Raw genomic sequence first — 26,851 nt, 5'->3', positions numbered from 1 at the left:
TATGGGTTTGGTTGTAATTGGTTTTTATTTCCTTTTTATTGTTTTTGGTTGTTTTATTTTAGATATTTAAATGTCTTCTGGTTGCAGTGTGGGGTTAGTTAGTTTTTGAGAGGGTGAGCTTACATTATGACATCATTGTCAATATTTTACTGGAAAAGGGTCTCAAAACAACAATATTATCATTTATTGCAATAATTTTGGAAACAATCATCCAGTTAAATTTGTTATTGTGACAGGCGTAGGTCTAATTACATTATTATGCCATTATCAATATATTAATTCAAATGGTTCCAAATGACAATATTATTGTTTATCGCAATACTTTCACAATATTTTCATCATGGTTTGCTAGATTTAACATATGAATTAAACTAAAAGCTTGTGTCACTATTGGAATCATCTGGTAAACAAAAACATCAGGAGAAGGGTGTTTTTTTTTGTCTATTTCACAAAAGCAAAAGATATAAATTATTTGAATAATTATTTCTGCCTAATTGTAGTTGTGAAAACTGTTCTGTGTCACTACAAAATTACATTTTATTTTGTGTAGTGCAAAGATTCCACACAATATATTGTTGACTGCATGGTGATTTTTATGACTGTATTTTTGTGTTTTTATGATGTAAAGAACTGAATCATTGCTGAAATGTGTTCTGCAGATAATCGTGATTGATAGATTTTAACCCATGTTTTGCCTAATATCTGTATATTTTCATTTTTTTCCAAAACATGCGAAGGTTAGAGCTTGCCCTCTGATAGACATTCTTTTCTGATGAAACATTCTCTGCTGCCTGCACAGGCTTGCATTTCTCACTGGCTGCCTTCACTGAAACATTTGGAGAAAACTACAACACACTGTACATACATCGGCTATATCTTTTACTCTTCTGCATTTCTCGTTTGTTTTGCAACATGAAGTCTTGCATTGTTAGCAATCTATTTGCAGCCTTAATGTTACAGATTTGAACGCAGCTTAATAACTCAGCATTTGTCCTTTTTTTTTTTTTTTACCATTTCTCTAACACATTGTCTTCATCTTGTGCCTATTGTTTGGTTGTTGCAGAGCCTGGTAGGAGCGTGATGAGCGCGCGCTTCCGCTTGCCTGCTGGCAGATCCTACAATGTCCGGGCGACGGAGCTGGAGCGAGACAGGCAGCACACACAGGTTGTGTGCAACGTGCTGCTGCTGGACAACACTGTGCAGGCGTTCAAAGTCAACGTAAGTAACCCAGTGGATTCATGGGACAAAAGCATGCATGAGCTATTTATTATTCAGACATTGCCACCTGGTTTTTATGTAATCGGTAAAGCTGTGTACAGGAGCTTCTTAATAATTTAGAGTGTCATTTAAGAGGTAATTAATCTCAGTAATTGAGTTCAATAAGTGAAACTCGGTTTATATAGATTCATTATGCAGAGTGCATATGGCAGGCCTTAATTTCTTTTTATTTTACGACTACCAGCTAATGGAAACCCCAAGTTCAGTTCTTAGAAGAAGATATTACATGAAACCAAATTAATACAGATATGTCAACCACTCACTGGTCTCTGTAGGCGCTCAATATGTGGTTGGGTCTCGTTTTGCTTGAATTACTGCACCAGTAGAGCGTGGCATGAAGGTGATCTGCCGGCCTGCTGTGGGGTTAAGTAAGGTCAAGCTGCTTTAATAGCAGCTTTCAGCTCTTCTGAATTATTATTATTTCCTCTGGAGTTCCTCTCGTCTTCCTCTTGATAGTCCTCCATAGATTCTGTTTGACCTACTGAAAAATTAAATCTGCATCTCCATGCATGTCCCAACTTTCTGAGAGCTTGATTTCCAAGTCAAAAGGAAAATTTAGCTCCATTTGGAAAGAGGACACCCCTGATTTAAGTAATATATTGATTGTAGCATAATCATACAAGTTTGGCCTCTCAAAGACCAATAAGCTTTAATTCTGTAAAGAACATTTAATACAAGAAATGGAAGATATTTTAAATATCCAAAATAAAACATAAATAAAATGGATAATGACATCTCTGCAAAAAGAAACAAACAAACAAACACACAAACAAATCAACAGAATGAAAATTAACAGGCTTATTTTAGTTTATCATGTAATTAATTCCTTAATTGCATACCACAACAGACTTACTTTACAGTCCTCCCAAGACTGGGGCTATCCCTGTTGCTTTTCTGCCACACTTTTTCCCTTCACTCAACTTTCCACAGAGTCCTCTATGAACAGTCAGCTGAGACCTTTTCTGTCGTCCCCTCAAAATTCAGTGACTGCTCACGTGTCAAGTTAGCAGTCTTTCCCATGATCACAATAAGGCCTTGATTTCTGTATTTAAAATATATATATTATTTTTGGGTTTTGCATCATTATAACTTTCTGGACAGCTTAGTTTTGGGTTCGTATGAGTTGTAAGTCATGATCATCAAAATTAATAGAAGTAAATGCTTAAATATAGTTCTGTTAAATAAACAAACAGGGGAAACTGTAGGCATTTCTATGTGATGGATCAACACAAAGTAGTAAAAAGAAAAAGTGAATCGGAATTTAAATGTTCAAAGTTTTTGGATTACAAAAAGTGAATATTTTTTAACTGAATTACTGAAATAAATACATATTTGGAGGATTATCAGATTTATTGTACTTGCTTCTGTCTGACTCAATATAATTCTGTTATTTAAAAAAATATTTTACATTTTTTTCTGGATGTGTTAGCATCTCTTACCAAATATACAAAATAAATTAAAAACACCCCCATAATGTTGCTCCCCCTTTTCTTCCCACAGTTCTCCATCCTCTCCTCTTCTTCACCTCCTCATCTTAATCTGGTTTAGAGGTTACATATATCTGTACACCTTCGTTGGAATACATGCAAAACCCAACCCACACTATTTATGTCCATTTTCTTTTCCACAACAATAATTAAGTTCATTGGCCCAAGTGTCTCATCACGAGTCGTCGCTTTCAGAAACACATGGACGAACCAAAAACGGAAGTGGCGAATAAGCTCATGGTTTACAGTCTTTAGTCACGTCTCTTTCTAGCTCCATGAGGCTCTTTGTCATGTGTTTGATCAGATGTATGTCGGCATGAGTCTGGAAATTCCCTTTGAGTCAAAAATTGCTCCTTTTTGACAGACCACATCCTTATTGTTTAGAAAACAGCATATGTGTGTGGAGCCGTATTATTCATAAAAATATGAAATGCATGTTTAACAAAGCTGTTCTGTGTCTGCTGCTCGGTGATTGTGCTTTCTAATCTTCTTTACGTGTGGTTTACTGCTGCGGATTCTGAGCTGTGATCATAGTCAACCCCCTCGGCATGAAATATTAAATTATCGGTCTGAAAAACTAAATGCTTTACATGAGAAATTGACCCTATAAAGGAATACTCAGGTTATTTAAAATGGTTGTTTAATGCTAAATATGAGAACATTTTGAATATTCAAAATAAGTAAGGTCAAAACGAAGGTGATTTGAAAGTGAAATTAATTTGGAGCAGGGACGAGGGACCAAGAAGGAAAACTGAAATATATGGATCAAACGCTGCTTCCGTCTGGAAACATGTTTTATATGATTCGTCAACACAAAGTGGTAAAGAAAAAGAGAAGTGAAGATTAAATGATCAAAGTTTTTATAAAAAAATTTAATTTGTTCTGTCTCTTCAGTTTATCTTTGTCAGTCAGATTGAATGGAGAGTGTCTGTGACAAACAAGTCTATTAAAAATCTGTTGCTGAAATTTGACTAGGCCATTCTCACAGTAGGATATGCTTTGGTCCAAACCAGTCTCTTGTAGTTTTGTCCTTGTGTTTGAGGTTCCTGCTTTAATGGAAGGTGAACATCCATTCCAGTCTTAAGTCTCCTGGTGCTTCTAGCAAGTTTTCAGTTCAGTTCAACTATACTTGTTGTTACTCATATGATCCATATCTTGAGAGAGCCGTTATGGACGAGGATGCTGTGGGAAGGAAGGATCTCCAGTAGCAGTCATTCTTGCAATGAATGAAAGAGGCTTCTGACAGAAGACTGTTGCTGTATGAAGATATCATGTACAAGAAGAAGTTGTCTTTTTTATTTTTCTTCAGATTGGTCGTTCACATAAAATTCCATCAAATTACATTGAAGACTGTAGTTGTGGTGTGACAAAATGTGAAAAAGTTCAACTGATATAAACTCTTTTGCAAGGCCGTTGCATATTTGATCATTTGTAAGTACTTTTTTGCTATTTTTTATTTTTATTGCATTTTTAAAAAAAAATAGATTTCTCATGGAAACTTTCTATAAACATTCTTTCTTAACCAGAATTTTTGGGAACAACAAAAAAAATCTATTATTTTTTAATTAATTTATAAAAACCATAACTTTTTTACTATTTATTAAAAGGGTCGGAAACATCTCATTGAAACTCATCAAATTGTCTTCTTTGCGCTTCTGGGAGCTTTTGTCCTAGGCTCCGTCGGCGCTACTCAGTCCTCCCCGCGTGACTCTGAATGAAGCGACTCGGTCTCTGTCGGTGTCATTGATCAGAAGCCTACAGCCGCAGCAACTTCCTGGAAAGACGAGCCATCCTCCGAGCAACAATACTTCCATTGATCCTCTTTCTGGCCGCCCGCCAGCGATTCTAGTGGAGAGTGAAAATCCAGAAGCAGTCACTTACTGTCATGGAAACCAGCGCGCTTCTGTGCATGCGAGAGGCTGCATGGGTGATCTGAGATAGACGGAAATTATAATTAACATCGGGCAGAATCAGTTGTAGATAGAAAGCTTGAGGAGTAGCTTAAAAGCTCAAGTTGATGGATGCTTCTTTCAGATAATAGAAAAAAAGGTCAGAGGGATAATTTATTTAGATGTATTGCAGAGTTTACCATAGTAACCACTTCTCTCCATGTAAACATTCAGCATCCTGGAAGAGCCATTTGGTCATAAAGTTTGCAGCAGAGCTAAAAGCAGCATCACTTTGCTTTACAGACCACATTAATATTACCAAATGTGGAAATAAATGCATCATTTCTCTTATTACCAACATGTCTGAATCAATTTCCAAACGTAACCTTATAGTTCCTTATAAAATTACGCTGAATTTCCTTTAATCTATCTTCAGTTGTTTTGTGATTACAACACTTCAACTTCTTGTGAAATACATTTGATTTAGTCGTTCACTGAGGTCATAATTCTCAGTAAAATCTACTGTCTCATTTTCACACAGTGATTGGGCGACATGACGCTGCTGCTGTTCCTCTTTACTAAATCAAACTGATTGAATGGAGACCAGCTCAGCATGATATCACTGTGGGCTTTTTTATGCCACCAGTAATAAACCAGTGATGGTAAGTTTCTTACTGTTTCCAGGAAACACCAACTTTCTCACCAATTAAAAAAGAAAGAGAAAGTCTGGTTACCCATAAAATGCCTAACCAGACAAGAAAGCTTGTAAGAGTTGATGGGAGCATGGTTGGAGCCAAATACAGAGTATTTAGAGCTAAATACAGAGCCACTTCTCCATTTTCAAGTCACTCTAACAGGCTGATGTCTGGTTCGATTGTAGTTAAGGATGGGGGAGATAGAGCTTAAAAATAATATCTCCTATTGTTTTATTCTTCTTTATTTCCAGAGCTTTTCTCAAACGACAGAAAATATCTAAAAAAAACAAACAAACAAAGGATTTATATCTCAGTCATTCCTTCTGAGTTCACCTGAAATCAAAGTCAAAATAAGTCAAAGCTATAAAACATGCTGTCAAAAATAAAAGGTACTTTTTGGGTGGAACCTTAGAAACGCAAGAAGTGCGTTGGAAAAAAAAATAGAAAAACAAGAAAATCCAAGATTTCCAAAAATTAAATCCTCAAAAAACAGAAAATATGATCACAGATATAATTGATTTATTGTTCAGTTTGGAGCATTTCCATATGTATCTATTCTTTACTGTACTGAGAGTGAATATGGGCAGGAATGTGGGAAACCAGAAATTTTATTTCATCTCATTGAAATTCATTGCTGGTCCAAAGATAATAAAGACAATTCAAATTAGCTGATTAGTGTGCTGTATGTGACACCTATCTTCTAATCACAATATTTTGTGGTAATATTTTGTGGTACTGATAACGATAAAAGTGATGACTAGAACTATTTAGTGCTATTTCTTAGGTAACTGTATGACTTTGTGTCACAGCAATCGTAGCCTCACAAACGGAAATACTGCTCTTGAAAAACAATCCTGTTTGCAATACGTTTCCCTAAGATACCAGTCACATAAACAAGTGTGATTGTTATTACTAAACTGCACAAAGTAACTGCATTTAATCATATTTTCAAGTTTATTGATATTTTTTTTATATGAACAAACATCACAGAACCTAGTAAAACTAATAATCCCACAAATATGAACAGTTTTGGGAGTTTTAATCATTAATTGGAATTTATTGTAACAACGATAAATTGATATTCTTACCGATAAATGATACAATAAATACCCACCCCTGGTCAGAGGTTCGTCATACAGACAAATACATATCCAGAGTTGGATTGAATAATCCAGTTAAAGTCCAGACATAAAAAGGGATTTCGTAGAGAAAGTTGCAAAGTTCTTTCTTTTACTCATCTTTCGGGTTGCATTTAAACCATTAAATTCTTTATAAGTGGCTGGAGTTGGGACCATTACTGTGGTTTAAATTTGAGATAAGAATTCATTTTACAAGCAACTAATTAACTGATTAACCAGGAATTTGGGCAAAAAAAAAAAATCTATAGGTGGAAGAGAAAGTAATTTAGTAAGTACTGAAAAGACATAATTCGTTTTTGGTTTGATGGATGTAAGTATAACATTTTATTTCATGATCATGTTTTCCTGTCTGGACAGTCTTCCTTTATCGTTCCTGAACTTCCCTTCTCCTCAAATACAAACTCATCCTCCATGTTCAGTCTTATTTCCTGTTGCAGAAGGGAAGTCCATGTGTCACTAGGCACACAAACACTGGGGTTTCCCCCTTCAGTGTCACTCCAGCCACTGTCTGTTGGTCTTTTTTTCACTTTGATGCCAAAGACAAACCCCAAGGGTATAAAACTTATCATCACATCTTCCCCCTCCGCTCCCCTTTTCCTCCCGCTCTCAGCCAGTCTCTCGTGATTGCTCTCTATCACCATGTCTCCTTCCTCTCTCCTCACTCTCATGTACACAGACGCTTTTTCAGTCGGCACAAAGAGCGTTTGTCTCACCCGGTCGCATCGTCAATCACCTCTTTTCTTCCATGCTTTTTCTCGTCTCCCTCAGTGTCTCTTTCTACTTTCATTTGCATTCTTTCGCTCGCGCCCCCCCCCTTTTGAAAGTCTCCAGTAGTTTACATTGTGTGACACATGGTGACACATTCTCTGTGAGTTCGACCCATCAGCTACTCTTAAAATTGTTGTTCGGTAAGACGACTGAAAAGGACTGCATGCGGACATGTTTGCCTGTGTGATTCAGTTTTTATTTCAACAGCATACGGCTGTTTGCCGTTGCGCTGGCTCACATTCGGTGTGCGAGCGCAGTGTGAGACTCACAGAGGGCTCCCACATCCAACTGAAAAGCTGCATCATACAAAGGAGAAGCAGTGGAAAAGTTCTAGAGTTCTCATGTAGAGAGGATAAATGTGTCTTCATAGCAGGGGGATACAAACCGAAATGTTTTTCACTTCTATTTTTTCTTTTAAAAGGGCAGTATTATGTACAATTGACATTTCTGAGCTTTAAACTGTGTTATAATATCTTCACAACATGTTGAAATGTTCCTTCATGCATTCTTGAGAAATCATTTAATCACCCATGGCAGCCAGTCAGCTGTGAAAAACGCCTGGGTGGACCGAGCGCCGCCTTCGAGAATGAAATCCTAATCAGCTCCTTAAGACTAGCCAGCAGCAATTAGTAAACACCTGGTGAAGCATCTGCTGAGCTCATTATACCAACTGCTTCTCAGTGCAACGCTGGTAAAAACGTTGTGGTGGCTTTCTGAAAGCAATGTTTTAGAAAGTGCAGGAATTTCTTAAAGAGACAGAGGCCCATTTCAAGGTGTTAAATTACAAAGTCAAATTTCTTTTAAGTCATACATGGCATTTTTATAGCAACTGAAGGTAACATAGTTATTTGATTGTTATGAATAATGGCCCTATGTGCCTGTAAAGTACCTGCCTGTTTCTATAAGTGGGATGCAAGTAGATCATAAGAATGTATTATCGCTTTGTGTGTAGGCCACACATTCTCTTTCTAAATATCAGTAGAGTTTGGCCAATCAGATGTAATCAGAGTTACATCAGTCTGTGAACAGGGTGTGAAAACGACCTTTTCACAACCAAGACAGGTGTGTAAACACGTTACAATGGCCTAGTCAAAGTCCAGACCTAGATGTAAGTGAGAATCTTTGGCAACACTTAAATATTGATCTTCGCAGATGTTCTCCATCTAATATGACTGTTGTTTTGCCAAAAAGACAAGCAAAACCACTGCTGCTGCCCTGACGGCCTCATTGCAAACTGATTGCTCTTATGTTAATTATTCCCAGCAGTTGTTTTACACCACTTCACAAGTTGAAATGCTGAAAAAGAACAGAGGGGCACACAGGCTTCACTAACATTTAATGGAGCTTTGACAGCCGTCGACTACACACGCACACACACAAACGCTCACTGCCAGCTCTCCTAGAGGGCTGCATGTCAACATGTCAACTGTCAGCTATCGTTCGCTCACACACCCTGCGCTGTAAAACTGTGTCACCAGGGCAAACAGGAGAAGTGGACGAAAGCACAAACTGTGTCTCTGTGTGTGTGTGACTTTTCTCCCGTGGGAGCGCTGATGGCGTTCCACACTCGGCTTCTCCCTCTTGCTCTCAAAGTTACAGGATCAGGTGTGAATTTCTGCTCCACTTGTGTTCCCACAGTTTATCCTCTCGCCCGTCCTACGCTCTCTCAGAACGATGAGGTTTTAATGATGGATTCGATCAATTATTCCCCGCTTTTTCCAGCCGTTCTTTCTTTTCTAAGTGGCACTCTGTTCACTCTTTGATTTGCTTCCCCTTGTTTAGATTTTTCCCGCTTCCATTAGTGTGACATTTCGCTGTTTGGCTCGCATCCAGTTCACCGCAGTCTGTCCAAAAGTCAAATTATTCTCTCTCTTTCGAATCCATGGTCAGGCCCAGCTTCTGTTTGGATGATTTTGAAGTCAGCTGGATTTGAATTAAGTTGTTTTAACAGATCGATTCTGTTCATTAATGTGAAAATACCGTCATTAAGTGGTTGTGATAATATATTTCTGCTCAAACTGGAGACAAATTTAAAGAAACAGCAGCCCACAGGAGTTCATCAGCTTAATTCCTTAAACATGTAACTCCCCAATGCGGTTGGAACCATATTAAATGAGGCTCAACACGGACTAGTTGCAGATAAATTTTAAATGGATGGAATGTTTCTGCAGCAGCGAGGGTGTTTTTAAATAATTTAGATGTCTGTGGTGGGAAAAGGGGATTCGGCTCGCTCGCTGTTCCTTCCCTGACCTTTCAGGGGGGAGCTGCAAGATGGGATTCGCAGACCAGTTTGCCAAGCAACACAACGAGCAGTGCGCTTATTCGTTGTTTTTCTTTTCTTCTCCGCAGAAGTCGGATCACGGCCAGATGCTGCTGGACGCCGTGTTTAAGCACCTGGAGCTGACCGAGAGAGACTACTTTGGCCTGCACCTGGCTGATGATGGCTCAGATACACCAGTTAGTATCCTGCTCTCAGTCTACAGTGTGTTTGTGTGTTATTGTAGTGCCATCAATTGTGGATTAACGTAGTAAAGATCTGTGGGATTTTAATTCTTCTATAAAACGGACTTAACTTAATATCTACCATACTTGAGTGTAAAAAGGCAATTATTTCAAGCGTTTTACATTCTAACAAGGATGCATCTAAAGCTAAATAAAAAGATGCTGTTCAACAATTTGTTGATTTATTTGGTTACACTTAATTTATTTAAATATGACATTAGTCATGAGCATGAAGGAGCATTTATGAATCTCATTCGGTAAATAATGACACTTTTAATGCAAAGTTGTTCTAAAAGTTGCATTGAAAGTCCATTAAAAGTGCCAACTTCGCATTAAAGTGTTATTATTTTGTTAATGATGCAAAGTTGGCACTTTTAATGGACTTTCAATGCAACTTTTAGAGCAACTTTGCATTAAAAGTGTCATTATTTACCAAATGACACTTTATGACAACTGTCAAACATTCATAAATGCTCCTTCATTTTCATGAAAGAGTGTAACAGGTGTTATGTTTATGTGATAAACATAACACCCGTTATGTTTATCACATAAAACCTGTCTAATTTGCGTAATGTATATATTTTTGTGCAGTTTTGCCTTAATTAGCGCTCTGTTGTTTTTCAGCAAATGGCCTTTTTTGAATATATATACTCCAATTACTGATTTATTGTTTACTAAATTAGTTGCAGATTATTTAAACAATGAGTCAACATGATTAATGTGACTAATTGTTTCAGCTCTAGCCTGCTTTTTTCCCCCTGTTTTATTACCTTGATTGTTTGATTGTTTTGTTTTTATCTGTGTGAGCCTTTGGCAGGTTTCTGTGTTTCTGTTGACGGCCACCGGTGAATAATTGAAATGATGTGGTCCAGCTTTGTGCAGAGTGACTCTAAGTCTGTTCTTATCAATATTTTACAGCGCTGGCTGGATCCCAATAAGCCCATCAGGAAACAGTTAAAAAGTAGGTGAAATCCACCACACACCACCTGAACTCTTAACCAAACCATCAGAAACGTTCACCCTACTCCAACTTGATCACTTTTCAGCGTGTTCCTATCCGCAGTTTAGTCTCAGTAACATTTAACAATCCACACTTTGCCTCCAGCAAAAGTCCATGATGTCATTTACCATTCTGAAAACGCCTGGAGCAATGATTAAACTCCATTTCAACTCTGCTCTTTTCTTTTTGATAATGAGTAATAGAATTTGTAACATGCAGGACAATTAAGGAGTAGCTCAAGTGGAGCCGGCAGTCGTCCTGCAGCAATGATTGAACTGTACTTCAACTTTTGTTTTTATTTTGGTTGATTGACTCACCGCTTTTTCTTTGTGCTGAGTTTTGTGAATGAAAAATGGTGTGGAGAAAATGTCAATTGTATAAATGGCATACATGCATGAGATATTGATATAATTGAAATGCTTGATGTTTCTCCTGACTTCCTTCAGGAGGGTCTCCACATAACCTGAGCTTCAGAGTCAAATTCTTTGTGACTGATCCGAGTAAACTTCAGGAAGAATACACACGGTAAGTCCGTACGTCATCACCACAGCGTCATTATGTTACAGGTTTTACATCGTTTCATCCACATTATTAACTGGAATTTGAGACAGAGTTCATGTTTTTCTTATTTCTTTTTTTTTAATTTTAGCAGGATGCAAAGTAAAGCTACTTTTAGGCGTTTGAGTTTTAGGTATTTGATTTAAACGCTTTCTAGCAGCACCTAGATATGTAAAGATCCACATCTTTACAACTTCACTTTAAGATACAAACTAATATATCCACATTAAAGAGGCGTCCACATGAAGAGACTTATCAAGTTGAAAACTCTCTCAGGCAACAAAAAGTACATTCTTTATTTGTATATGCTAAATAATAAACTAAGCATGCATTTTTATGCAACATAGCAATAACCCGATTTTTGCAGAGAAGAGGTTTATAAATCACACAAATACAAAATATGACAGGACTTTTAAAAAAGGCATATTTACACCATCAAGAACTACAAATGTGTCACACTTTGTAAAAATATGTGATACAGATTTAGCCAAGTTTAATATATGGCTGGAACCACATCTGCTTTTTAGTAAAACTGCTGCTAGTGTTGCTTTTGCTGGAGTTTTTATGAAATTAAAATGGAAGCAAAAGCTCAGTAAATAGAAGACACATACTTTATGTTAAACCTAAAATCTTCTGTTACAATACTGGATTTCCAAGAAGGCAAACCCAAAACAGCTAAATGTTAACTTCAGCATCTATCCTAATGTGATTAAAAAGTTGAGCATACAGTTACATTTAACTCTTGGTGCTCTAATAATTTGGAAAATAAAGACAGTTTTAATATTGATTTTACTTGAAAATGGTAGTGCTTGTTGAATTGTTACTATGTTCATCAATAAAATCAGTAACAGTTCATGCATAGCTAACATTAGCGTTTTTATGAAGCTGAAGGAGGAAAATGGAACTGGTGCATTTGAGTAAGAGCATAGAACTGTGACACATAAATAAAAGAATAGATAATCTCACAATCTCTGCTTTTGCAATCCTTTGTGATCTAAAATTGTCAGAGAGGGAAAAGCGCACACACTTCCATATTGCACATAAAGGCATTTCATTGTGACACCAGAGAAGATATGAATTCTCAGGACAGTTCAAATGTAAAATATTTGCCACTTGTCGGCTTTACATACAGTTTTAGAGTAGTTCTCGTACAGTTCCTCAGGTAAAGAAAAAATGTTTCCTTAGTTTATTGTGGTTAATAATCAAAATACAACCTTTCTGGAATGCATTCACTGCCCATTATGTCTAATTTTCAAAACCAACTGGACAGTTTGCTCATCTGTTGTCATTATGTTATGTTTTTCCCCCATAAGGTACCAATATTTCCTTCAGATCAAGCAGGATATATTAACTGGAAGGTGAGCATGTCGTACTTTAGGAATCTGTTGTTTTATTATAAAAGTGGGATGAGTCATGAACTGTGGCTTTATGGGAGTGAACCTCTGGCTTCATGCACAGCATGCTAATTAGTTTTCTTTTTTTAATCATGTTTGAATTCTAGTTATCAAATCCTAATATTATGTTCTCTGAAAACAGCCACATCTTAAATATTATCCAGTGCAGAAACCTTTGAAGTTTTGTGCGTTTGAGTTCATGTGTTTTATTTTTCTTTCTATTTTCAGATTGCCCTGTCCTCACAACACAGCTGCGCTGCTGGCATCCTATGCTGTTCAGTGTAAGCATTGCTCCCTGGGTACACCCATTACATGTAACAATGAAAAGGCGATTCATTAGGGCTCTCCTTAGCTACACACACTGTTAAATGTAATGACTGTGGTTGCCGGAGTGCTTTTACAACTGCTGCTCTGGAAGCCATGGAGACTTTCTTTAAAACCATGTGGTGGGATGGGTTTCTATATTACCATTGGTTACATTGCATGCGATGCTGGTTTTCTCTAAAGTCGACCTTTAATAATAAATCAATGTGCAGAAGCAGATTGATAGGTGAGTAGTTTGGCTAACTGCTGAGTTGATTCTCAATATCTCTTCATATTTCCAGCTTAATGTGCATTTCTTCTTGCTTTTTGATTAACAGCCAGAACAGATAAATTACAACTTTGACTCTCTAACATTTATTTATCTTTGGCAATGAGCTCCGTGTTGGAAGGTCTCCTTGCCATCACCCTAATGTTTAGCTGCCTCCATAGTTTCTCTGTCAGATTGAAGACTGGCTGTACCACTCCGAAATGTTAATATTACTTCCAGTCAGAAGAAACGTAGATTCCTCTAAATCCAAATAATGAATAATTTTGAGCTTAACTGTACAGTATGTGTCTGAAAAACCTAGTCCTAGTATGGAGACAAAATTCAGGGACCAATCCAACATTTTTCTTTGATTTCACAGTTTATCATATTTACCATATTTACTATTTTTCACCCCCCCGCCCCCCAAAAAAAAAGATTTTGAGTAGTTTTCAGTAGCTCACAAATGTTTAAAATGACATAAATGCATCTCTTTAAGAAGCCTGTTCACATTGTTGTTATCTTATTATTGGAAATGTTGGTGTGAAACTAGAGATTAGTTTGAACCAATAGATTTTAGGAGCTAATCTTATTGAATCCCAACACATTTCTTAAATTCTTACTTATTGTATTGATGCCTTTTGCCTGCTGCCATGTTTCATTTGTCATTTCAGCACCAGTAACTCCTCCCCCCTCCAGTCCCTCTGCTCCCCCCCTCTATGGCATATTTAGCCAGGAATCTGCACAGCCTCAGTATGTAGGTCAAACAAGAGATTTGACCTAGACCTTCGTGGCTCTGACCCTACGGCTTTTACACTGACACACACATACTGTGTTGCTGGGTCCATGCTGTCACTCTTCACAGTGCCAGCACAGATTATGGAGATAAATGTTTGCTTTGGGGAGGAAAAAAAATGGCTTGAAGCAGCTGCTATGCTGCTAATTCAGCTCGACTGCCAGCTCTGCTGACTCCAAATCCCACACTCAAGCCTGCATTCTCAAAAGATATGAAATCCCTCCTGGTAGCCCTAAATTCCTGTTTTATGATTGACTGAAAAGCTGCAGAAAAAAGTACACCTTCCCTCAACATTGTAAATATCTTGGTGAAGGGGAATAAAATACGGGTTAGCTGTGTTTTATCCCTTCCTGTTTCTGTATTTTATTTCAAGCTTAAACTTGAAACGGCTGTTTTCATTGGGTTCACTGTCCGGTTTATTCTAACAGTGGTTGAAGCAGATAGAATGTACTTGTATTCTGCATATACTTACTGATGCATGCAAAATTTGACTTTGATTTATTTTCATACGTGCAAAATTCAGAATTCCTGTTTTTCAATTTCTGATTTAAGATTTTTAACATTTAGACCTTCAAGTATCGACTTTAGTTGATTTTCATACATCATTCATTCTGTTCTTTTGCTAATTTCATATATAAAGTCGGGCCAAAGTAGAAATATGTGCAATGTCTTTATGGTGAATTTTTGTATTTACATTTTAAAAATTTGCAAAATAAAATATGTATTTAAAAAAAGTTTTAAAATTAACAATTGTAGACATAAGTTTTAACCTCGAATGAATAAAGAACAACTTTACTGTAGTTTGCAGTCTCCCTCTCTCAACTGGAATGAACCACAGAAATGCTGTTGATGGGCTGTTTGTTTTTAAATTTTATGATTTATTTATCGAAAACAGAGACGATGTACAGTAGACATTAACCTCAGAGGAAAGATGCATCGTATCAAGTTGTATCTCTGGTGCTAATTTCCAGCTGTATGCCCTTACTTAGCTGGTAATTTTTTATATAAGAAGAGAATGCATAAAAACAGCTGGACACTATTCAATAAATATAATTCATAATTGAAACAGTATGAGTTATACAATCCATCAGCATGCAAACAACTCCTATAAAGTCACTCGTAACATCCGTACTCCCACTTACATCTGCTCACATTTAAAGAAAAAAACATTAAAACAGACTGAGAGTATTCAGCAGCTACTGGAAAATAACTGATTCTTGTTACAAGCCAATTCCTCAATTATCTTAATTTTTTCTTCTTTTGCATTTGTTTTTTCTTTTAGCTTTTTCCTGTCTTTGCAAGTAGCCTTAAACTTTCACCAGCTCCTTTCATTTAACAACTCAAACAACAAGAAAAAAACCTAATAAGGAACTCGTATCTTAAATCCAAGTCTTTTGGCGGATGCCGTCACGTCCACAGTGTTCTTCTCCTCACCTGTTAGGTGTTTTAATGTTGGCGCCGAACTGTGCAGAGCCCTAGTGGTGTGTACGCATCAATGAGCGTCTGAGCTGCCATTGATTTGTTGGTCAATATGCTTAGGCTACGGGCCTGCAGGTCAGTCAAGGGACTACTTGAACGAATTGATGTTTTTAAGCTTCAGCTGAAAGCAAGTGAGCTAATGGGATCCGCTTTTGGCTAGTAAACCCTGAGGGCTCTGAAAGCTATCAGGAGTCTTTTAATTCGTTCCGTTTGTTGCCCGCAAGCCTTTTCATTGCTTTCGAGTTGGAACCGTCGGGTTTCCTTCTATTTGTCTGAGACAATTAAATTGTGTTTCTTTAATAAAATGATTTTATTAAAAAGAAAGTCCCAAAACAATAAAGGCAGGTCTAAATTCTTCCGCCGATGCCTGTTATGTTGTAAAATACATTGTACGCACATAGAAGAGCATTCCCATTAGTTTGTTGAGAGGAAAGACAATGCATTAGACCGCATTATGAGGTCTTTAGGGACTTTAATTGTAATTGTGTAACTTTAAAATTACACAGAAAACTGTGTAATTTTAACTGCTGAAGTTCACAAAGTAATGAAATGTCTAATTGTTTCGACTAACGATTGGGGAATTTCTAGTTGTTTAGAAATGGCTCCTAATGACTTTTTGTTACATGTGTGCGTCTTAGATTACCACAGTCCAAAATGGACCAAAACTAGTGGCAGGCCACAAAATGCATTAATTTAAAAATTTGTTTGTGATTTTTTTTTTCTTCTTTTTAGTTTAACCCGTTAAACAATGAACAAATTTTTAATGAAATCTGTTTATGATTAAAGATCTAAAACAAACAAACAAAAAACAAGATTCAGGACTGTTGCCTTTTTAAAACAAAAACAGACGATTTCCAAATTTTCTGGGTCATGAATTGTTTTCTATTTTCTTGGCCAAATTTTGACTAGTTTTGACTTGCAGTCAGGGGCCAAACAAAAACTGTTCAAGGACGAAAAATGGCCCACAGGCCACGTTTTGAACACCCCCTTTACGCCCTAGATAAGATTCACATGAAAGTTCAAAAGCGTTTGATCATAGCCGTATAACATTTTAATCATTTGATGCTGTCGCATCACACTGCCCTAATCATACTTGCATTGTGGCTTTAATGACACATGCAGTTCCCTTTTTGATAGTGCAGGCCGTATTCTCAGAAAATGTGGGCTGAAGGTATAAAAGGACTTCATCGTTATCTGCGCACTGTTTCTGTGTAAACTGCTGACACCACAGAGTGGATTACAGAAAGATTCACAGATGTTGTAACAAAGTTCAGCTGTGGTTTGGTGCTGATGTTAAAATTTTAAAAATACTGTAGCGATGGTTGTTATACTGTTCTCTGGCTGAAATTGCTTCACTTTAAGCAGACATCAAAGATTAAAGGGTTGTTTGTCAACAAATAAGGTGCCGGCCAGTCAGTTTGTTTTGGTTTTTATTAGTTGATATATAGTTTTGATGTATTTTCAGTTGAAAATAATATAAAACGGAACATAAATCATGATTTTTCTATCAGATTTATGTTTTCTTACCAGTAATAACAAAATGTGGAACATGATGAGGTACAGTGGTTGTAACATCTTGGAGCTAATCATTATTCAACCACAGCAGATCAGGTTTGAAACAAGTTTATAACCCACTGTATTGGTAAAGTTTTAAAAATAAAAACTTATTTGGAGTGGACATCCCTTTGTGCATGTTTGATTATTGAAGTAGTGCCATCATATAAAAGGAAAAGGGAAACTGCTTTGACTTATAGACTAAAATTAGGCAATGTTTTTCCAGAGGAAATGAACCAGCAATTTTCCAACTAGCATATAAAATGAAGATCATTTGTCAGTAGTCATTCTGGTTTTGTTTTATTGAAGTCACATATTGGTCTTTTTTCCCCCTCTCTCTTCCTGTAGCCGAGTTGGGGGACTACAATGAAGCGGAGCATTCTTCCGGCTACCTGTCCGAATTCTGCTTCATCCCAAACCCCCCACAAGACTTCCACAAAGAGGTCTCCAAACATCACCAGCAGCACAGGTACGCCGAGCCGCTCGCTGCAGGGCTGCTGGCCGCCACTCAGACCGGATTATGTGTAAACGGGGAGAGACGGTGGGAGCAGACTCTGTGGTGGGAAAGAACAATTTTCAAATCCAGATTAGATTAGAGTGTCTATGTTACATTGATATGTCTTAAATTTTTTTGATTTATTATTTCACAGTTCTGGAGAAAAGATTGGAGTATTGACAAATATTTCCATTCATTCATCCATGCAAAAATATGCTCATCCATCCATCCATCCATCCATCCATCCATCCATCCATCCATCCATGCATCCATCCATCCATCCATCCATCCATGCATCCATCCATCCATCCATCCATCCATCCATCCATGCATGCATCCATGCATCCATGCATGCAAGCTCTTGAAATTTGACTGGAATTTTAAAATGTGTGTAATAAACAGATCAGCCATAAATAATTTCCCCCCCTTCATGTGCATCACATTTTGATCCTCTGGTAATCTTTAGAGACATCCACACCTACAGTAGCTTACCCAGTCTGTTCCGACATACACAGATTCACACACCAGCACACCTTTTGCGCTGCCCTTTACTTGACCCCTTTTCTTGCAATTACTTCAATTCATCTGTGGCTGACGATTTATTTTTCTTTTGTCTCCTTCTCCCTCTCTGCCACCCTGTCATCGACGCTCCCGTTGCACTCACCGCCACGCTCTCGTCCCCATCTGTCTCCGTCCCCTCCTCCCTCTCTCAGCGGTCTGTCTCCTGCCCAGTCGGAGTTTAATTATCTGAACACAGCACGCTCGCTAGAGCTCTACGGGGTGGAGCTGCACTATGCAAGGGTGAGTAAGGTTTAATTCCATGTCTGTTATTTCCTGCGTGTGTTTCTTTATGCTTATGGAAACATAAGATTTGTGTAGCTTGAACACTGCCACCAGTTGCAGAGGCAAGCAGCTGTGCAACTGGAAATGAAACCATTAGTTTCATTGTTTACATTGACACCTTCTCATCTTAAAAGCAGAATCCTGAAACCGTCGTTCTTTTCACATCCTCTGGATAGATGTAGAATGATAAATAGAAAAAAGATTAAAGATTTGTTATGTAACCCTCACTCTAAGGATGAATGGTGCTTTCATCTTGTCATTTCCTGCTCATCCTATAGAGAGAATCCACATGACGGAAATTAGAACAATGTACCATCAGCCATAATGTCATGATGGGGTGGAAATATGAAGAGATGAGCTGTTGGGTAAACAGTATGGATTCAGCTGAACAGTGCTGAGATAAAAAAAAAATATGATCAAGTGCTCACAAGAGCACTTGATCATAGCATCCATCTTAAAAATTGAATCAAATGAGTCTCTTTCCTCATTTAGTAGGAGAAACACCAGAGATTAATTTCATTTTTAGTAGGAGTCATTTGCACCACCTGTGTTATCCGTGATAACTGATCTGACTACATGTGGAGTTTCGTCCGTATCAAGAATGTTTAGCTAATGTAGTTTCTCCCATCTTAATAATCTTCCGTAAAACCACAAGATCAGTGGTTTATTTGTCTGGGATTTCCTTTCAATAGAGCTGATGCAGCTTTTTTTGTTTTGTGTCCGTCTCTTCTGATTTCCAAAAACTATAAATATAACATATTTTAAAAATACAGGTTTTAGTCTTAGTTTTTAAGCCTTAGCTGAAAGCAAGTGAGCTAATGGGATCCACTTTTGGCTAGCCATCCCTTGGGGCTCTGAAAGCTATCAGGAGTGCTTTCATTCGTTCTGTTTGCAAACCTTTTCATTACCTTTGAGTTGAAACCATCGGGTTTCTTTCTCTTTGTTAGTTTTTTTTATGTGTTTTCTGTTCTGGGTAAATGTGTAGGTTCAGTCGATGAATACCATTGAACTTTTTCGCATTTGTCGTGCTGTAATTGTGAAATGAAAATCAAATTGTACATGGTTTTCCAACTTTTTAAAAATAAATAATAAATCTGCATTTGCATCTTCAAATGATTTGGAAAAGTTGACCCGTGAGTCTGAACATAGATAGTGTAAATCGAAATTTGACATAAAAAAATACATGTGTATTTTTCTCTGGTTCAACCCTGGTTTTATTATTCTCTCTCTTCATCATGCAAATGTTGCCTCTTCCTCTCTGTTTAGGACCAGAGCAATGCAGAGATTCTGATTGGGGTGATGTCCGCTGGCATTGTGGTTTACAAGAACAGGGTACGGATCAACTACTTCCCATGGTGAGTGAACAAACACAAACTGAACACATGCCTGTGAAGTTACATGCCACAGTGACATTGATGTGAGTTTATTTATATGTTTTTACATGTCCAGCATATTTATTTAGCTTCCAACGTCGTTACATTTCTAGATTGAAGTCGTCATTTTATGAAAACTAAAACACAAAAAATACTAAAACTTTTAAATGAGGAATGTTGAGCATCTTGTGAAGTTAATCATTGGTATGGGTTTTACAAATCTTTCAACACATCAGCATCAAATTAGTATCAGTAACAGGACTTTGAAACAGGGCTAAACTGGTCACATTAGATCTGGATAATTATTGAAGCTTTGCACTCATAAAAACTTTTTCTTAGTATTTTAACAACTTTGTTCTGGTGATTTGGTGTCTTGTAGTATTGTAACTCCAAAAAAGAAAAGAAAAATTAGTCTGGCCCTAGCACTCCATTGTATGAAACAGTAAACACTGAAGACGTTAAAGAAAAAATAAGTCACTTAAAAATGAAACACTAGTTATTTTGTGTTTAATATTCGTTACCTTATCAGGGTGCAAATCCCCACAACTTTCCATCTAGATACATATCGTTCCTCCAGTGTCACAGCTTTTCACAGGATTTTGGAGCATCAACATGTTTCCTGTTTATGCTGTTGAGTCTTCATGAGGTCATTTAGAGATGAGAAGGTCTGGCTCGCTGGTCATTCCAAAGCTCCTGGCTGAGGTCGAGGTCAAGGCTCGGTGTGCGCCACACTGGGCCTATCAAAGCGTTGTCTTTACATTCTTCACATTCTCATTGGGTCATCAGAAATCTGGAAGCAGAACGTGGTTATGATTTCACACACTTGTGGCAATGGGTCTGAGTGAAACACCTGAAGTCAGCAGAAGTTAGCGGGTGTGACCGACTACTTTAATGCAGACGGTGTATAATTAAAGCTGACTACTGGAAGCGTCTGCTGTAAAATTTGTATTTGGATGTTAAAAATGACCAAAAATGAAGGTGGAAATTTGAATCTAGAAAGCATCAGATTTTAAAATGAAAAACCACTGAGCAAGACTGAAATATTCACTAAATTAAGCGGCTTTAAGTGCCACAGCCTTCTCCCAGTTAAACTTCCATAATCATCAATGAGGCACATTCATAACATTCATATCAGATGTCGTTGTGCACAACTTAGATGCATTTCTGTTTGGATCCAGATGACATGCTTTCATGTTACATTTGGGTCAGTTGGACCACAGCGTTTCACTGCAACCCCACAGAGGGTGATGACATGCTGGTTTATAGTCTGCTCAGAGGAGAAGAGAATAAGTAAAAAAGAGAGGATAAGGTGTTTCTCGGTGCAGTTTTTGTATCTTTGTGGTAACTGAGAGATAAACTATTCAAAGTATGGAAACAATTGCTGTTTCTTTAAAAAAAAAAACTTAATTGCTCTTTTCTCTTCTGCTTGTGATAAGATTCTTTGTTGGGTTTTCTGTATAACCTCCAGGTTATAAAGTGACAAATTGTACATTTTTCAACTTGCTCATCTCTAACCGATGATCTCGATGCCTGGATTTTTCTCATGAATTTATCTGCAATGCCTAAATGCTAAGTGTGAGAGAAGATTCAATCTTGGATAGTTTTACTGCTTCTTAGGTGAGGAGCACAAAAGATGGGAGTTTAGAAAGTAACCCTGTTTTTCTACAGAGGCATCCATCCATTCATTCAGGTGGCTTAAACACAGAGCTAGACTCAAAATCCTGGTTTATTTCGCTGCCTACCATGTTGTTCTTCATGTCTGACTATTATGGATTCATAAAAAAACCGCCCATCACGTCACACCCTCCTAAGATTTCTAAACTCCAGGAGACACAAAAGGAGACTGCTAGTAGATATTCTAACCAAATAGTATTCCTACTATTCAAACATCCTAACAGGCTACTCTTAATTACCAATTAAGATAATATTGTTAAAAAGTGAAATTGAAGCTGGTTAAATAAGAATCAGCTGAGCAAAGCCAAAACAACAACAACAACAACAAAAAAGATAATTTGTTTGACTTGCATCTGTTTAGCAAAGCGACTAATTAGACTGATCCTAGATTTTTTGGTAGGTGTGTAATCAGGAAGAAGAGCTACTAATCCCCGTTTTAACTCTTTTTTTTTTTCAACTAGCTTCGGTACCTGAAAGCAAACATATGTTACAGAGACACTGTTCAGAAGTTTTATGATCAGAGATTTCAATTCCAACCGCTCGGAGGCCAATATCCCGCTTGTCCAAAGCCAAGTGCTTCAAAGCGTGTGTCCTCTTTGGCCAGCAGAAAACCTGGCAGCTATCAGGTGGAAGTGAGTGGATTTGTGTGGACAGGAAACACAGCTGAGAAGCTCTTTCGCTGTTGAAACAAGTGTTCTTTGTTGATATTTATGTTCTTTGTCATTTCCACTGAAGTGGAAGTTGAAACTGTGGATGTCCTTGTTACAAACCTGCTCTAATCGGCCTCCTGCCAGCCTCAGTTGAGCTGCGTCCAGAGAGAGTTTTACAGAGAACTGGCTGGCATAGTATTTCAAAATCTCTCACAAGGTGATTATTGACAGTGCATGTTTATATCTAAGCCTCTCTTGAACTTTTGCAGAATAATGCACTTCAGTCCAACTTTTTTTTTTATTTTTTTTTTTATTCGTAGCAGTGTCCTGGTGTTAAACTGTGCTTCCTGGAAACATTACAGCCATCAAATCTGTTTGCTCTGACTGACCTCTTTTCTGCTGTTAGTTCCTCTTATCACTCGTTGTGTCTTGTTCTCTGGTGAATCAGTACTTGGAAATCTGCTGATGCATTTTGAAGAGAGTAGATGTTACTGTGTGCAGAGGATAAAAGAGAAACATTATTCACTCTGAAAGGTTATGCAAACTCCTGCGTCTATGAATGAGTTGTATTATATCATTGAGAAGTTTCAGTCGAGAAGGTGAAACTGTCATATCTTAATAATTTGTTGCACAGAAAATGTTATGTTTCAAGCATTTCATTTTGTTAAATTTGATCATTATAGTCCAAGTTTTGCATCTCAGAGGTTTACACAAATAAAAAAATGATTTATGATATGAAACTGTCAGCCTGTACACACTTAATAGGTGTTTGGCGCTACTTTTGCATGGATTTGTGCATTAATGTGGCGTAGTATGGAGCATATGAGCCCATGTTGTAACGGCAGGATTTCATATGAATTGCAGACACATCTTCCTCTTGACGGTGCTATCTATGGCGAAATGTTATTTCCCTCTCCTTATGTTTTTTCTTTAATTTTTCTAAGAAACTGCTGTGGCCAATTTCCTGGATTTATCTGCGTTTGGCCGACTTCACCTAAAGCAATTCTCCTTCAAAATTTCTTCAGAATTCTCTCAAGTTAATAGTGTTTCTCGTGCATCTGTTTCAACCATTCTTTTTCCTTCTACTCAACTTTGCCAGGGTGCCTGTGCATCCTTAAAAAGTCTTAAATTCATGTATCTAAAATTAAGAACTTAATATTTCTTAAATTCAATTTTAAAAAATTTAAGTTAGTCTTAAATACGTTAATCACAGGGCTTAAATTTTGTCATGGAAAGACTGTTTTACCTCTCACTATGTGTAATCTTTTTTTCTTGTGAGGCAAAAGTTTGAGTCACACTCAGACGTCTTCATTCTATTCTATGACTTCAGGCATTTAAACGTGCTAGCTAGCTAGCTCACGTGTTTTTTTGCGTCTGTCATGGGTAATTATAAATTTGGCTGCATGACATTCGTCTGCACCACTGGCTCACTTCTGCTGCTAATCTTCATTAGCGATGACTTTTTGTGACTCCCCTTCTATGCGGCGGGCGTCATTGACTGAAGTCAGCAGCCATCTCCAAAATAGTGTAGTCCATAAGAGAAGAAGTCTATATTTAAAACCATTTTTCTGAACTGAACCATAACCGTAACAGAAATAAATTCATGAATCTATAACACTATAAGTTTCACATTTTGAATTGAATTGCCAAAATAAATCAGCGATTCAATGACAGTGTAAATTGCGATGCACCTGTATTCTAATTTCAGCATTTCTGTTTTATCGTAGTGACGACGTTTAAATGCAAAAGGTTTAAACCAAAGCCGAGGCCTCCTGAGTTTATCCCCCCAGATGAGTTAAATTTAGAGAGCAGCAGTGGCGTCCTCAGCAGCTGTTCAGCACCGTGTCCTTAAGACAGGAACAGCGAACCATAATAGCAGTCACTGTCTCTCAGCTTTACTCTGACTGACTTTCTGGAACTCATTGTCTTTCTTTACCCTCTTATTAGCTCACTGCTAACGTCCTGTCCCCTCTTTATTTTTTTAATGTCTTTCCTTTCCGTTTAAAAGTTGAGGGTAAAAATAGGGAGCAAGACGGCAGCAGAGAGACATTTAGATTTTCGCCTGTTTCCCGTTTCTGTTTGCAACAGCCTGACAAATGAGCCACACTTGGATGGGGCATGACTCACACTCTGCTTAAGTGTGTGTGCTGTTGTTGCCAATGCAAGTGTGCGTGTGCGAGTGAGTGTGTAAAATATATTTAGCAGAGAGCGATGAGTCACAGCAGCAGAAGCAGCAGCAGCAGAACTCTGGGAAGGGATTATGTTACTCTGCTGCTGCCGCTCATCAGCAGCCGTCTTACTGCTGCCTCGCGTGTGGTCCTCTGATTTTAGCATAATTTATGCCCTCGCTGCTACGTGAGATTGGAAAATACGTGCCGTCGTACCGTTTCGAGACTCCTCTGCTCTGATAAGCTTCTAACCCTGCAGCTACAGAGGAAGGCAGGAATTCATATGAACATTATGGCTGTGTAACATGACACAATAGTTCTCGTCTTTGTTATAAAACATGACTTATGCATAAAATTGCAAGAAGTTATTATTACAACTATGTTTCACAATAACCAGACTTTATTCTGTTCACTGGCTGTTTCTGTGTTTGGTTTTGTGGAACAGCCGCAATCTCTGAGAAAACTGTGCTGTGAGGTTTTCCTCAAACCTTTCTCACTTGCAAAGTAGGCACTCTGAGGTCTGAGAACATGGGGAGAGATTGCAGAGGAAGTCACGGGATTCTTACACACTGTGAGGGCGTAATAAAATTGATTTCAGGATTTTCTTGGTGAAGTAAGCATAGAAAGTACTGGATAAGTCCGGGCTTTTTTCACTGGGCTTTAAAGTTGGGTCTTTATTCACTTTATTTTTTCAACCTTGCTTTGCCTTTCAGAAACCTAATACCATCTGTCAAGTTTTAATTGACAAGATGACATTACCCAGATAAATTAAACCCCAAATACCCTTATTATGCAGATTAAACCCTGAACCCCTATCACTCTTATCACCCTTATCATACTGCACAGATTGAAACCGACCCCTTATCGCCCTTACTGGCCTCTTTATCCAAATTATTGTAGTTGTGATATTGAGCCCCACCCCTTATCACCCTAATCAACCCCTTTATCGCCCTAATCAACCCCCTTATAACCCTTATCGTACTCCATAGATTAAGCCCCACTCCCTTATCACCCTTATCAACCCCATTATTGCGGTCCTTGTACTCGTCATTTTGAACCAAACACTTTATCGCCTGACCTTTTCACACCACCAATTTCCCATCAGACTTTCACTACACCCATGAGTTAACCAACTGAAACAGAGCGAATGGAAAATTGATGGTGCAAAAAGGAAGATAAGGGCAATAAGAGTGGTAGGGTTCAATTATTTATTGGAGTATTTTAATCCATCAACTTGTTAATTAAAATTTGACGGATGGTATCTATATTACTGTTTTTCTTGTCTTGCCTTGGTCTTCCTTCTGTTGGGGGCAGTCAGTGGATGCTGAGGTGAAACAGTACCCAGAACTCTCCATGCTTCATGTGGCTTCAGATTAGAGATGACCAGAACAGTATTGTTCCATTATATTACTTTCCATATTTATGGAAAGTAAATATTTCCATAAATAATGGAAATATTTATGGGAAGTAATATTTCCATATATTACTCCACCACTACACTCTGAGCTACAGAGACATGCTCTTTGGAGTGACGAATCGTGCCTCTCTGTCTTACATCTCAGTGGGTGAGTTTGGATTTGGGAGCTGCCAAAAGGATGGTGTAATGTCTGGTGCCGAGAGAATTATGGTTTTAACAAAATAAACTCTTGTATTTCATCATACCAAGTCATTTGGGGTAATTTCATACTGTCAACCATGTGGGTTAGGGATTTATCTCCTGTTGTTCCAGCATGACTATGCACCACTGTAAGGTCCACAATCACCTGAATGAGGGGGTTTAGTGTGAAATAACTTGGTAGGTCTGATCCCTACCTGATGGAGCATGTTTGGAATAAGTTAGAACGAAGACAACGAGGCAGGCCTTCTCGTCCAACATCAGTGTCTGACCTCACAAATGAACACACTTCTATATCTTGTTGAAATCTTTCAGAAAAAAGTGTTTGCAGCAGGGAAGTCAAAGTTCAGATTTCAGAAACTTAGATTTTTTTGGGTCAGATGTTTAAGAGTAGATCCATTCATTTAAGTTTTTATCTATATTTATTTAGATTCCATAAAGGGTAAGTACAAACAAGATCAGACATTTATTGCCACACAGTTCTGTATTGCTGCAGAGGTATTTTTGCCAGGTTTAAAAATGTGACATTTATGTGATAAAAGGCAACAACTGACTTTATATTGTTCCCTTTTGCAACTTCTAGGTTGAAAATAGTGAAAATCTCCTTCAAGTGCAAACAGTTTTTCATCCAGCTGAGAAGAGAGGCGGTGGGTGTACACACACACACAAACATGCTCACGCCCTCACACAAACACATACACACCTCTAGACCGACTTTTCCCACCCACTCCTCAGTAACGAAACAGCTGGAGTTCAGACACTGCTTTTTATTGGGTCAGCTGTATGAACCTACCTTTGTAAAGGTGCAGCATTTCAGCTGTGCTGCGTCTGTATCCGTTTGTGTAATCAGGTGTCAGATTAACCCCCTGCTGACTTTGTCTGAACATGCATTAATCCCCTGCGTAAATCCTTTGTTTCACATTTG

At 37.8% G+C, this 26,851-nt stretch overlaps 1 protein-coding gene across 1 annotated transcript in view; it reads left to right on the top strand.

Moving 5' to 3' along the window:
• ptpn4a (protein tyrosine phosphatase non-receptor type 4a) overlaps window positions 1-26,851 on the top strand; it is a 78,627-nt gene that overhangs the window by 30,349 nt on the left and 21,427 nt on the right. The window contains exons 2-11 of the mRNA XM_015000989.2: window positions 1,064-1,218; window positions 9,606-9,713; window positions 10,677-10,719; window positions 11,205-11,283; window positions 12,630-12,674; window positions 12,939-12,991; window positions 17,456-17,576; window positions 18,317-18,404; window positions 19,713-19,801; window positions 26,510-26,573. Coding sequence (XP_014856475.2) covers window positions 1,081-1,218; window positions 9,606-9,713; window positions 10,677-10,719; window positions 11,205-11,283; window positions 12,630-12,674; window positions 12,939-12,991; window positions 17,456-17,576; window positions 18,317-18,404; window positions 19,713-19,801; window positions 26,510-26,573 — 828 coding nt within the window. The 5' untranslated portion in view covers window positions 1,064-1,080. The remainder of the gene's footprint in view (window positions 1-1,063; window positions 1,219-9,605; window positions 9,714-10,676; window positions 10,720-11,204; window positions 11,284-12,629; window positions 12,675-12,938; window positions 12,992-17,455; window positions 17,577-18,316; window positions 18,405-19,712; window positions 19,802-26,509; window positions 26,574-26,851) is intronic.

The sequence above is a fragment of the Poecilia mexicana genome, unplaced genomic scaffold (assembly GCF_051168715.1).
Source record: "Poecilia mexicana isolate PSO_F unplaced genomic scaffold, ASM5116871v1 scaffold_2, whole genome shotgun sequence".
Classification (NCBI taxonomy): Eukaryota; Metazoa; Chordata; class Actinopteri; order Cyprinodontiformes; family Poeciliidae; genus Poecilia; species Poecilia mexicana.
Note: the sequence above shows the minus strand (reverse complement) of the source record. Positions and strands in the feature narration are given on the sequence as shown.